This window comes from Heteronotia binoei, chromosome 4 (assembly GCF_032191835.1).
Source record: "Heteronotia binoei isolate CCM8104 ecotype False Entrance Well chromosome 4, APGP_CSIRO_Hbin_v1, whole genome shotgun sequence".
Taxonomy (NCBI): Eukaryota; Metazoa; Chordata; class Lepidosauria; order Squamata; family Gekkonidae; genus Heteronotia; species Heteronotia binoei.
The window spans coordinates 151,424,389-151,438,649 of record NC_083226.1 but is presented as its reverse complement, the minus strand read 5'-3'; the positions used below and the strand labels follow the sequence as shown (position 1 = coordinate 151,438,649).

The following is a 14,261-nucleotide window of genomic DNA, read 5'->3' as shown; positions in this document are numbered from 1 at the left end:
GGTGGTGGTATTGTTGTTGTTGTTATTGTAGTAAAAAGCTTTGACCTTTCTTGGAAAACATTGCTTAAGTGCACATGTGCCCACATGCATATGCTCTACCATCTTAAAAAACAGAACAGCAAAAACCAGAACTTCCAAACCAGTTTGAGTGTGCACCAGGAGAGTTCAGACATCTGGAGACGTGGAATGATTGTGCAGAGATTCACTAACACCAGAATTCAATTACTGCCTATTTACTCCATCTCCAACTCATCTTACGACAGGGTGAGTGTAACTGGGGAATGCCTTCCAGATGTGACTGTGTGACTGAACCTGTTAGGCTCCCAGATGTGGCTGTGTGACTGAGCCCGTTAGGAAAAAGCAACTATATCAGGCCAAACTGCCATCTGATCACACCCCCTTGTTGATCTGGCCAAAGTTTCTCATCTTCCTTTCCCCCCTCTAGCTTCTTGTACTGCTTTTCTATTTACTGCTAGATAACTGAATCTTTTGCCAACCAAAAGTTTCACATTACCATCCCATTTTCAGTGTGTTCTCTCATCACAATTCATTGTTGCCTCGTTGACCCGAGTACAGCTCACCTTTATTTTTCTCCACTTCGCCTTTGCAACCTAATGCTTTCTGCTCTCAACCTTTTCCTTCAGAACTAATGTTCTGCCCACATTTATTTCCCTGGTTTAAAAATGAACTCCTACAGTGTAACCTGCACTGAAGCAAAATAAATTGCCTTTAAAAATCATTGATTGCAGTTCTCTTTTCTTTAACTATACCTGTTACTCTGGTTTCCCTGACTGTGACCTTCACATATTAGGAAATGTCCTTTTCTTGACTATTCATCTTGACTATCCATTAATCGTACAGCAGCAGTTGACAAAGCCACAGGTGCCACCCCTGAGCATCATTCAGAAAGCAGCTGCTCATACAGTTCAATACACTCCTCTTACAACCACAGGATGGCTTGGAAAAGACGAATCCAGAATTCTCATCTGATAATGAATGCTAAATAGAGAACGACAGATGACATATATTCACCACAACTTTCCCTCTTTTCCTTCCCTGCCCTTTGCCCATCAATATCCTAATCATTTATTTTTACAATTACCAGTTAAAGCAACAATGCAAAGACAAACATTGGTAGTTGTAACCTGCCTACTGGAATGGCAAACAGCATTTTATGCACTTAAGAAAACAGAGTCCAAATAAATTAGGGGACCTTTGAAAACTTGCGGAGGAAAGGAAATCCCATTCCCCCTCTGGCTCCCTTCTCATGCTCACATCCTTGCCATCTCATGCTTTCCTCACTCCTGCCTTGCTTCCCCATTTGTTCTTAGCTCCCACGTTTTGTCTTAGCTAGCCCCCCCTCCCCACTTAGCCTCTCTGCAATGCCTTCTGTTTCCCTCCCTCCTACCCTTCTGACTTCATTTTTTTCCTCACACCCCAGTCCTGTTGTTCCACTTCTTTCTCCAGTCACCAGCTGCCACTTTCCTCTCTCCTTATGCTCTCCTCTCCACTTCACAGTCCCCAGGGCCTCTTCCCTTTATCTTATGCCTAACTCCTGCTCAGAAATTGCTCTCCACATTTCTGGGTGATTTAACTCCATCTTTTTAGATTTTCCTGCAAAGCTTAGGTTTCCACTGGGTTCTCAAAAACCTACCACCTTAGCACTGGGTGGTTCTTTTGTTGTAACTTATTTTTATTCAAATGTTGAGCACCACTGACTTTAGAGATACTGTGTACTTTTAGTATTTTTTTTTACAGTGGAAATTATTAATTTTTATAACACCATTCCTGATCTTTTCAAAGGTAAGTTAAGCTACTATGACTTTCTCCAACCACTTTCTCTTATACACATAAGTCTGACCACAGAGCATTGTGGGGAGCAACACACAATCTAATCCAGCCCTGTCACTTGACCACAAAATCTGCTGTAGGAGTGCCATACCACTGATGACTTTCACTGCTGCTGAAGCTGCTTATTCTCTGGGTGTTATTCTATGTAACTGAGTAACACAGCTTTGAACATGCACTTTCCTCAAAGGTCCACAACATGTGCTTGACATTCACATCATTTTCATGCACCTACAGAGACAGATGACAGACCTGAACATCTTTGTAATGTCTAATGTTCATTAAGATAGATTTAGGTGGGTAGCCGTGCTGGTCTGAAGCAACAGAGTTTGAGTCCAGTGGCATCTTTAAGACCAACAAAGTTTAATTCTGGGTATAAGCTTTCATGTGTATCTGATGAAGTATGCATGTACATGAAAGATTAGACCTTGAAATAGACTGTATTGGTCTTAAATGTGCCACTGGACTCAAACTTTGTTCTACTGTTTGTTAAATGAGCTTACCTCTCAAAATTCAAAATACCTGGTGGGGTGATTATAGCTCTTTTTAAAAGTTCCCTTTTAACATAAATTAAAATATAACTAAAACTTTGTTAGTATAGGGAAAATAAAACAGTTTGAATTATTATAACTGATTTGGGCATAGAATAAAACAAATAGATGCACTTATATGAGAAAGAGAAAGATTTATATTGGAGTTCATCAGCAACCAACTCCATTGATATAATCCAAAACAGACTGGAAACCACCACTGTTTTATATCATACCTAATCTGTGGCTGTATTCCAATGAAGTGTTAAGGAAGTGGTTTATAAGGAGATCCCTCTATGAGTTTGAGAGGTGGCCACTTATAGGAATGGTCTGATTTGTGGCATGATCATGGTGGTAATCCCTTAGCTCACCTCACAACAGCAAGAAACTGCAGACAGTCATGAGTCTGAACATGTGTTTTGGGGAACAGGCCATGACTCAGTGATAGAGCACCTGCTTGGCATGCAGAAAACTCAGTCCCCAAAATCTCCTGCTGAAAGGACCAGATGATGAGAAAGACTTGAGACTCTGGAGACCTACTGATCTTGATGGACCAATGTTCTTACTTGCTATAAGGCAGCTTCACATATTCCATCTGTATGTGTACAATCACCACTCCTCCAAGAGCCACTTCTTTAACCAATATCTCAGCAGTTTCCCTGAATGCATTCATCGAACCTTCCTTCAGAGTTTCACACAGCTTGGTAATATATAAGTCTTGGAGATAAAAGGAATCATATTTCAGTGCAAATTACCTTCTCTTGATACTGACGCCGTGAGGAATCCAAAGACTGAATCAGGGCCGTGGCATGACCCACAAACATGGCATAGCAGGTGGCCCCCACAATCATGCTCAGCATGGTTATCCAGAGATCTGACATGCTGACAGGGGCTCTGGCTCCATAACCAATGCAAAGCATGTGGCTCATGGCTTTGAAGAGGGCATAGGAGTACTGCTTCCCCCAGGAATCATTCTGCAAGAAAGAAAGAAAAAAGTTCAGTCAGGTGAAAGTACAGAGGACCATTTAAAAAAAATTCTGTGTTTAGGAACGCAGCAGCTTGCTCATTTTCAATAGGCAGCCTCAAAATATATCTGTCCTAAAAGAACCACCCTATCAATTATCACTAAACTTTCCCAGTAACATCTTTTTGAGAAGCTGACAGCTCATGCAAACAAAACAGTGTTTCGCATCATGGATCCCTTCCTCAATAACTGCAGTCTTAATTTCATTCCAAAAGGAAAGGAAGGGTGGAAGAACGAAGAAAAACATTCCAGGGTATGAAATATATGAAGTGTTTTATATCTAGAAAGATGAGTAGACACAAGCTAGTATTTTAGAATCCCTTGACAGTGCTGATCACATGACAGGGGAAGACAATCCAAACTCCCTTCTCATTATGGTCTACAAATCCTGAAAACACAGAACCTTTGTGTGGCACTGTGTGTATATTTCCAACACTGTAAGAGGGATATACTCGGAGTGCTAGATACAGGAAGGAGGAGTTGGATAGTACATTGGAGTACACAATGGACAGCAACCCATTGCTTGGCAGATAAACATGCAGAGAGTCATGGACCCTTCAAAACAAAATTCCACTGGCCCTCATCATACCACTCATGTCCCACTCAATGTTCCCTCTAAGCTGCAGAGTCTTGTGAGCAAAAATTCTACTTTGTAAGCTACTGGCATTAAAGTTGTGAGCTACTGCATAAATTAGTATGCTCTGGGGTCATCCTTCCTGAGCTAAGACAAAAATGTGTGAGCTGGAGGGTAAAAATCTGTGAGCTAGCTCATGTTAACTCAGCTTAGAGGGAACACTTAGAGGGAACACCACATTGTATGAAAGCAAATTGGATGGCTTGCCTAAATTTCTGGTCTGCCAGGGTGATCAGTATTGTCCCCTATCACCAGTCCTTCAGCAGCCTTGCATGGATTCTCACAGTGAGTTGCCTGTATAGACTGTCAGGTACCTTAGATAACAGTGGACTGCTGTCACTTCCTCAATTCTTTGCGGCTCAAAGCAGACGATGACTAGAAATATATCAGCAATATGTCTGAAGGCTTGTCATCTGTTTTGTTAGAAGTTGTTTTACAAATATTTACATAAAAATAGGAGAAACTTGCTCCAAGAACTTTTTCCCAGCTGCAAAATGTTTATTTGGGTGATAATCCTGGAGGACGCATACTTTGCTTCTGGAAGATACAAAGGCTCTGGATTAAGGTCTCTGGAAGCAGGCCCAACACCCAGCTGGAGAGAAGTTATTGAGAAAGTCTCCATGGGACCAAGTCTTCTCCCAGAACTACAGATACAGACAGAAAGCTAAACTGCACAGGATACCAAACTTAGAGGGGTCCCCCCCACCAAGTACTCACATAGTTAAGTCACCAGCAAACATGCCAGGGAATCAGAGCCCATTCTTGGCATAAGCAGTTACTTGCAGAGCTGGATTTATCTGCCTTCTCATTTACTCATGTCCCTTTCCCATCCTAGGTGGAGCCTGGAGATCAGCCTCCAGGTGGAGCCTGGAGATCTCCCACTTTTACAACTCATCTCCAGCTGGCCGAGATCAGCTCCCCTGAAGAAAATGGATACTTTGAAGGGTGGACTTTATGGCATTGTACTATGCTAAAGATATCTGGATCTCTTTAGAAAAAGTCACTCTTCTTCACTTGTAAGAGATAGCACAGTCCCTGAAGAAGATTCCAGCTGAACAAAGAGGGGATGGGGGATAGAAGAAGGGTTGCATAGGTCAGGGCTTTGTCCTCAGACCAAAGACTCTGTTGTATGCAGAATTATTTAGAAGCCTTCACTGTCCCTGTACAATTGATCTCAACCTTTCTGCTGCCCTTTCCAGCTGAACAATAGGGAGCGGAGAGGTTAGGTCTGTGCTAGCAATGCAAGTGGGTACAAAATATTTTTCCCTTGGATAGACCAGTGATGTGTTTTCTCTGCTCAGAAAACCAAAATAAGAGAAATTAGGGTTGCCAAGTCCAATTCAAGAAATATCTGGGGACTTTGGGGGTGGAGCCAGGAGACATTGGGGGTGGAGCCAGTAGCATATGAACATATGATGCTGCCTTATACTGAATCAGACCTTTGGTCCATCAAAGTCAGTATTGTCTTCTCAGACTGGCAGCGGCTCTCCAGGGTCTCAAGCTGAGGTTTTTCACACCTATTTGCCTGGACCCTTTTTTGGAGATGCCAGGGATTGAACCTGGGACTTTCTGCTTCCCAAGCAGATGCTCTACCACTGAGCCACCGTCCTTCCCCAAGCATAATTGAACTCCAAAGGGAGTTCTGGCCATCACATTTAAAGGGACCTTTTAAATGCCTTCCCTCCATTGAAAATCATGAAGGATAAGGGCACCTTCTTTTGGGGTTCATAGAATTGGACCCCCTAGTCCAATGTTTTCATCTTTGGAGGATCTTTTGAGGAGAGGCATTGGATGCTATACTGCAAATTTGGTGTCTCTACCTCAAAAAACAGCCTCCCAGAACCCCAGATACCTGCAGATCAATTCTCCATTATACCCTATGGGAATCGGTCTCCACAGGGAATAATGGAGTGTCCACTGCTGATGGCCACCTCTGATGACCAAGGCACTCTCTCACATAATGTATTAAGAACAAGTACCAGATGGTTAAAAGTTATGTTAGAAATGGCAAAGGAGGTTTGGTTATGAAATTAATTCAAGGGTTTTGTTCTTTTTAATGGTGTACAGAGCATCCTTCCTAATTAGCCTTAGTTTAAGAAAGAATGCCCTTAAAACATTTCATCATTGACATCTTTCCCCAGCTAGACTGGCCAGGATATATAACGGATCCAGCAATCTTTGCTGGTTTCATGATGAATCTCAGACAAGTTCTGTGTATACATGGTAGAAGTAGGGAGACAGGCATGGTGGCACATCCTGGCTGCCGGGAAGGCTGAGGCCTGCAGATTGAGTGAGCTCAGGAGTTCTGGGCTGCAGCAGGGTATGCTGATCAGGTGTCTGCACTAAGTCTGGCATCAATATGGAATGCTGTGGGGAGCCATGGCCCAGCAGGTTGCCCAAGGAGGGGTAAACCAGCCCAGGTCAGTAGAAGTAGAGCTCTTTTTTTGTAGAAAAAGCCCAGCAGGAACTCATTTGCATTCTAGACCACACCCTGACACCAAGCCAGCTGGAACGTTCCTGTGCATTCCTGCCCAAAAAAAGCCCCAGGCAGAAGTTTATTAGGATAGAGAACTTTTGGGGAAGTTTAGTATAATGCTGTCACAAAGTGTATTGGTCCTAACAGTTTATGTACCCCAGAATTATTTTTGTCAAATTATACTATCCTGTATGAGAATAATTGTTTAGAAATCCTAAAAAAGTATATCCAAAGACTGATTACATAGTTAGACACGAGGACATAAAGAGCTCTTTCACATTGTTAAAGCAGCAATCAAGGATAATTTGTAATTAGTTTATGAAGTCTAAGCCTTAATTTAGATATTATCTTTAGCCAACTGTATGTAAACAGAGTGCACGGGGGATGTTAAGGGTCTGTTCTGCCTTCTGTTCTGTTCTGCTAGTCACAGAAGAATGCTGTCTTATACACAATAAGCTAAAATTGATTAACTTCCACTGAGAGCAAGAGGTACTAATTGGTCATGACTAAATTGTTCTTTAGGTTTCATTGTGAAGGAGAAGAAGATGAAGAAGGAGAAGACATGTTGTCCTTGGAAAGGACTAAATCAGTCATGCCTCTCTAAAAATGAGATTAAGGTTCTGATCATACATTATGATTTGGATGCTATGAAAGCCAGTTCTTATATGCATCACCAGATGTTTAATATTTCAGAAAATCAAAATGGGCCAGTTAATACAGTAGATTCATGGGGGACTGGTCCTTTAATGGCTACTTGCTTCAGTGAGTACAAAGAACCACCAAATTCAAAGCCAGCAAACCTTTGAATATCAGTGCTGAGAGGCAGCATCGGAGGAAGGTCTTGGCCCCTGTGCCCTGTTTGTTTGGTCCTCCATAAGCTTACCAGTTGCTTATTAATAGTCAGTAAAACCTGGTAATTGTTGCTAATGCCTGCTGGCACTCATCTGGCTGATGGGCAGAAGCAGACCAACAAAATGGGGGGGGGGGGTCCTATGTGCCATGTGATGATGTCATCATCCATAGAGTTTGGGGGCAACAGTGTTCCCCTGGTGAGATGTTGGTGCTTCTGAGTCATGCCAGAAGTGATGTCATCATGTAGTGATGAAGATCACTGCGCCCCACAGAAAGTACCCACTTCCCCCATCTCCTGCTGGACAACAGGGCAACTACAAGAAATAGCATGCTGGATCAGATGGACCACTGGTCTGATCCAGCAGACTCTACTTACATTCTTAAGAAGGGCCAAGCAGTTGTTACTCAATTTTTTTCAAACTTTCCATCTTAGAAGGTAATCCTTGGCCATCCTTAGTATTCAGCCTGACCTAATCATGGAGGACATCTGACCAGGACAGATGGCAATATTTTTTTATTCTTTTCAGGCTGAAAATGAATGATTGATGCACCACCAGAAGGGTGCAGGTGAGCATTCCTCATCCTCTGGCTTCATTCTCAAAACTCCCATTTTTGGAGAAAAAAGCAGCCATCAAATTAGGCAACCATCTGTTGTTTAATGGAGTTTTCAGCTTACTTGCATTTGATGAGGTTATTCCTAGGAGATTTCACTTGTCAAGCAAATCAGTTCTATTGCCACACAGCAGTTTTGTCCCTTAGGTAAGATTCATCATCACTCATCCATAACCCTCCCATTCAGATATAAACTGATATAGAAATTCTGAAGCTTGAAGGTTATTGCCAAAACAATGCCCTTCCTTTCCTCCCTTCCCAAACCTGGTTATGTGGGCTGGTTCTAACTGTCAGATTTATGGGGTGCAGGCTTGAGGAATTATTGCCCCCAAACAGATGCTTCTGTCTTTTAGCAAAACAGAAGGGGAAAGGGGGGGAGAGTGATAAAAAAGAAAATAATGAATTTTGTTTTCTTTGTATAGATAATTTGTTTATTGTCTCAATGGAGCATCTGAAACATTCACAGAGCAAAGTAACCCGATCCAAACTGAAAGGTCCTTAAAATGTAAAGGAGGAGGAGGAAGAGATTGGATTTATATCCTGCCCTTCACTTGGAGTCTCAGAGTGGTTTACAATCTCCTTTTCCTTCCCCGCTCCACAACATACACTCTATGAGGTAGGTGGTGCTGAGACAAAGAGCTGTTCGAGAGCATCACTCTGAGAGAACTGACTGGATTATTACTTACTCTGTGATTCTGTATTCTATTGACTGGATTATTACTTATTTTGCATATTAGGTCGCACCCCCTGATGTCACCATTGTTCCACACAGGGCTTTTTTTGTATAAAAAGTCCAGCAGGAAACTCATTTGCATATTAGGCCACACCCCCTGACACAAAGCCAGCTGGAACTGTGTTTCTGTGAGTTTCTGCTCAAAAAACCCCTGCTCTAGCCATGATACCGCAGTGGATCTTGAGTCAGTCCTCCCATCATGAGGCAATCTACAGGTTCTGAGCTTTGACTAAACTGATAGAAGTACTGTAATGAACCCTGTTTTCTGCATTAAAGCAGTGCATGGAGGGATAAAATATACTTCCCCAACTCTCCTTTGTTCAGCTTCTGGTCACTGTTCATAGTCTGCTTACTGCTTGACACCATTGTTTATAGGTTGCCAGATCCTCCCTGATGTGCAGGGGATTCTCTAGTTTCTGGTGCTCTCCTCCAGTACTAGCCAGCTGGCTGGTGGGGGAGAGTGACCACCCCAAATGCAACCTGTCCACCTCATCCAGAATTGATATAGGCACATAAGAAGAAGAAGAAGAAGAAACTGGATTTATACCCCACCCTTCACTCTGAATCTCAGAGCATCTTACTATCTCCTTTACCTTCCTCCCCAACAACAGACACCCTGTGAGGTAGGTGGATTTGAGAGAGCTCTCACAGAAGCTACCTTTCAAGAGCTATGCAAGAGCTATGGCTGACCCAAGGCCATTCCAGCAACTGCAAGTGGAGGAGTGGAGAATCAAACCCAGTTCTCCTAGATAAGTGTCCACTCACTTAACCACTACACCAAACTGGCTCTCATTGGTGATGTCTGGGGCGAGGGGAACATTCTGATTTTTGAGCAGAACTGAATGGTAGAATTAGCTTAAAACAATAGAGTTTTGCCCCAAAACCAGAGTGTCACCCCCTGATGTCACTGACATGCATATATCATTTCCAGGTGAAGTCACTGACATGCATATATCATTTCCAGGTGAAGTAGGTGTGTCGCGCTGGGGGCAGTCACTCTCCCAGAGTGTCCTAGTAAGTCCCCTGCCAGCTTGTTCTTCAGACCTGGCAACCCTAATTGTTTAACCCTAGTAACACAAAGAGCATATGTTTATGTCACCATGCCAGGTAATCAAATCTGTCTGGTTATATGACCAAATCACAAAGCCATTTCAAAGTGCAGATAATCATCCTGCCTATATTTCGAATGCCAAACTCTTTTGTAATTTCTTGCACCTGCAGTTCTAGAAGTTAGTGAACAGAGGCAGGTACTTTTTGCAGCTGATGAAAGCTTCTGAGGAAAGTTCTCTCCTTTGTCTCAGAATTATTGACCTACTTTCAGAATTTCCTGATAATTAGGGCATGGAGGACTACATCCAATAAACTTCAGCTTTAAGTGGTATGGAAGTATCCTAAAAAGAAAATCATTACCCTAAAGATGAGTCAGCCGATCGTCCCCAAGTGCATTTTTTCATACATAAAATTATTATATATAATACTGCTGACTCCATCTTTGTGGAAATGAACAATTAGTTTCCATTGAAGCCACTTTTGCTATTTATACAGAAGTCCAGCAGCATGTTAAAGACTAACAAAATTTATTACCATGCGTGTGTTCGTGAGTCAGAGCTCATTTCATCCAGATACATCTATAGGAGAACTAAATTGGTTTTGTTTCTACTGCCATTCTAAACATCTCCTCTCTCCCAACTTACCACTTCATGGAACTTTGAATAAAAGTATCTTTCCCATGGACTGGACACTCCATGAATCAAATAAGCTTTGATTTACAAAACCTCATGCTGGAATAAATGTTGTTTATTCTACACTATTATGTTTATTCCATAGCAATACTTTTTTACAGGAGCTATGTTCTGCCCCATATAAAGCTGAAGTATTCGAGGTTCTTCAACATAACAGGCCCGCATACATACAAATAAAATTGTTATCCATACTTTGTAATATTCAGATTAAAGTCCCCTGAAGATCTTAATTCTCTAAACCAGGGGTGTCAAATATGCAGCCTGGGGGCCGAATCAGGCCCTCAGAAGGCTCCTATCAGGCCCCCAAGCAACTGGCTGTCATCTGCTTCCTTCTCCCTCTCTCTTGCATCTTTCTGCATAACAGCTTGCTTTGCAAGGCTTGCTCAATTGCACAGGAACTACAGAGCAAAGCCTCTATTTTCTCCATTAGCTGAGTCTCCTCCCTTGGGGAGGAAGGGAGAGCAGGCTTTGCCAGGCTCTTTCAATTGCACAGCAGAGCTACTCAGCCAAGCTTCTCTTCCTTCAATTGGCTGAGGCTCCTCCCCCTCCTGGTCCCCTGGGGAAGAAAAGAAAGAAAGAGCCAGAGCTTCCTCTGCCCAGCTTCCTGGATTCCAGGGGAGAAATACAAAGTACCTTTAAGACCAATGTGTGCTAATGTTTTAAGCATTTTTATTTTAAGGTGTTTTTTTTTAAAAAAATCTTTAATTGTTTGTCTGTATAAAGTTTATTACTCTGCTACCTACTCTTAAATAGGTACATGCATGGCATGCCTGACATGGCTCAGTCCAACAAGGTCTCATTTATGTCAGATCCGGCCCTAGTAACAAATGAGTTTGACATCCTTGCTCTAACCCTGAGAAGCTGAATGCATTTTTTGCCTCCGTCTTCACTGTGGAAGATGAGAAGTGTTTGCCCGCTCCAGAACCACTAATTTTGGAAGGGGTGTTGAAAGACCTGAGTCAGATTGAGGTGACAAGAGAGGAGATCCTACAACTGATTGATGAATTAAAAACTAATGTCACCAGGTCCAGATGGCATACATCCAAGAGTTCTGAAAGAACTCAAAGTTGAACTTGTGGATATCCTGACAAAAATATGTAATCTTTCATTGATATCTGCCTCTGCTCCTGAGGACTGGAAGGTAGCAAACGTCGCCCCCATCTTTAAAGGGTTCCAGAGGAGATCTGGGAAATTATAGGCCAGTCAGTCTGACTTCAATACTGGGAAAGTTGGTAGAAACGATTATCAAGGACAGAATGAGTAGGCACATTGATGAACACGTGTTATTGAGGAAGACTCAGCATGGATTCTGTAAGGGAAGATCTTGCCTCACTAACCTGTTACAGTTCTTTGAGGGGGTGAACAACATGTGGACAAAGGGGACCCAAAATGTTGTTTACCTTGACTTACAGAAAGCTTTTGATAAAGTTTCTCATCAAAGGCTCTTTAGTAAGCTCGAGAGTCATGGAGTAAAAGGACTGGTCCTCTTGTGGATCAAAAACTGGCTGAGTAATAGGAAGCAGAGAGTGAGTATAAATGGGCAGTCTTCGCAATGGAGGACGGTAAGCAGTGGGGTGCCGCAGGGCTCGGTACTGGGTCCCATGCTCTTTAACTTGTTCATAAATGGTTTAGAGTTGGGAGTGAGCAGTGAAGTGGCCAAGTTTGCGGATGACACTAAATTGTTCAGGGTCGTGAGAACCAGAGAGGATTGTGAGGAACTCCAAAGGGATCTGTTGAGACTGGGTGAGTGGGTGTCAATGTGGCAGATGAGATTCAATGTGGCCAAGTGCAAAGTAATGCACATTGGGGCCAAGAATCCCAGCTACAAATACAAGTTGATGGGTTGTGAACTGGCAGAGACTGACCAAGAGAGAGATCTTGGGGTCGTTGTAGATAACTCACTGAAAATGTCAAGACAGTGTGTGATTGCAATAAAAAAGGCCAACACTATGCTGGGAATTAGTAGGAAAAGAATTGAAAACAAATCAGCCAGTATCATAATGCCCCTGTATAAATTGATAGTGCGGTCTCATTTGGAGTACTGTGTGCAATTCTGGTCACCGCACCTCAAAAAGAATATTATAGCATTGGAAAAAGTCCAGAAAAAGGCAACTAGAATGATTAAAGGTTTGGAACACTTTCCCTATGAAGAAAGGTTAAAACGCTTGGGGCTCTTTAGCTTGGAGAAATGTTGACTGCGGGGTGACATGGTAGAGGTTTACAAGATTATGCATGGGATGGAGAAAGCAGAGAAAGAAGTACTTTTCTCCCTTTCTCACAATACAAGAACTCATGCGCATTCAATGAAATTGCTGAGCAGTCAAGTTAAAACAGATAAAAGAAAGTACTTCTTCACCCAAAGGGTGATTAACATGTGGAATTCACTGCCACAGGAGGTGGCAGCAGCTACAAGCATAGCCAGCTTTAAGAGGGGATTGGATAAAAATATGGAGCAGAGGTCCATCAGTGGCTATTAGCCACAGTGTGTGTGTGTGTGTGTGTGTATTGGCCACTGTGTGATACAGAGTGTTGGACTGGATGGGCCATTGGCCTGATCCAACATGGCTTCTCTTATGTTCTTAAACCTTGGAGACTAAGGTTCAAATCCCCATTCTACCAAGGAAGCTGAATAGATGACCTTGGGCCAGTCACACAATCTTGGCCTAACCTAGTTCACAGGGATATTATTGTGTTAAAATAAAGGAAAGGAAAACAGTGTAGCTATGCTAGGTATCCTTTGTGAGGAAGGCAGGGCATAAATGAAAAATAAATAAATAATAAGACTATCATCTCCCCAGATATTCTTCTCTTGGGTTAGAGGTATTTATTCCCCTTTCATTTGTTTTTGTTTTTGTTTTACTTTGCCCTGTACAAAGATTAGAAGTGTGACATACTTAACTAGCTGGAAGCAAAACGATTATACAACAGGCTGCTGCTACAGTCAAGCAAAGATTTTAACTGGTAACAACAGTGATCTGATAACAAAATAAAAGCAGATGATACCCAAGTTTTATATAGTAACAAGTCTTGGAGACAGCTGGAGGAGTGAAGTGACATAAACCTGACTGGCTACTCCCCAACAGATTTCCTTTGCAAGGAGTTCAAACAGAACCTCCCAGGGTAATAGCTGTTACTCATATTTTTTTTAAAAAAACCACATTAGGGATGGTCTTTAGAAGCTGAAGCATGCCTTTTACAGTAAATCACATTTTGCAGAGAACCTGACCTGAAACTATGCCATCTATTTTGTGCAAACCACAGGGTATGGAACACCTCTGTGCCAAAAGAATCTTTTACAGCAATTTACTACATTATTGTGGAAAGCACCTCAATTCAACTTATCTAAGCTAGAAGTAGAGAAATACATAAACACTTGGGTAATTTTAAGCTCCTCTTCCGATGTCCTTTTGAATGTCCTGAGATGTGCTCAAATGCTCTTCTGAAACCGTGGGCCCATTCCTGCTTTACAGTTTAATTTCAACAGGGCACAACGGACGGAACAGAAGCGCAAATTAATTTCCATGTTGATGCAATGTTGTCAAAGACTCACACAGGGCTCTGGCCAATAGTGAAAACAAGTCTAAGAGTTTTTAACATTTCTCAAGACTGTTTTTGCCTAATCCACAAGTTAGCACATTTTTGGTGGATATACTGCCAACCATATATTTCCCTGTGAAGGCGATCAATGATGCTGCAGTGAAAGTACAAAATTTAATGCCTGTAATCTCTGAGTGACTGAAACAACACTATGCTACTAATAGCTTTACCCTATGAACCAGTGGCCAAATTCGTATGAGTTCAGGATGAAGT

The 14,261-nt window shown here is 42.2% G+C and overlaps 1 protein-coding gene across 2 annotated transcripts in view; it reads right to left on the bottom strand.

The window, feature by feature from the left end:
* Positions 1–14,261, bottom strand: part of HCN1 (hyperpolarization activated cyclic nucleotide gated potassium channel 1) — a 280,618-nt gene that overhangs the window by 81,076 nt on the left and 185,281 nt on the right. For both annotated transcript variants that reach the window (XM_060236018.1, XM_060236019.1), the window contains exon 4: positions 3,134–3,352. In XM_060236018.1, the coding sequence (XP_060092001.1) occupies positions 3,134–3,352 (219 nt within the window). The remainder of the gene's footprint in view (positions 1–3,133; positions 3,353–14,261) is intronic.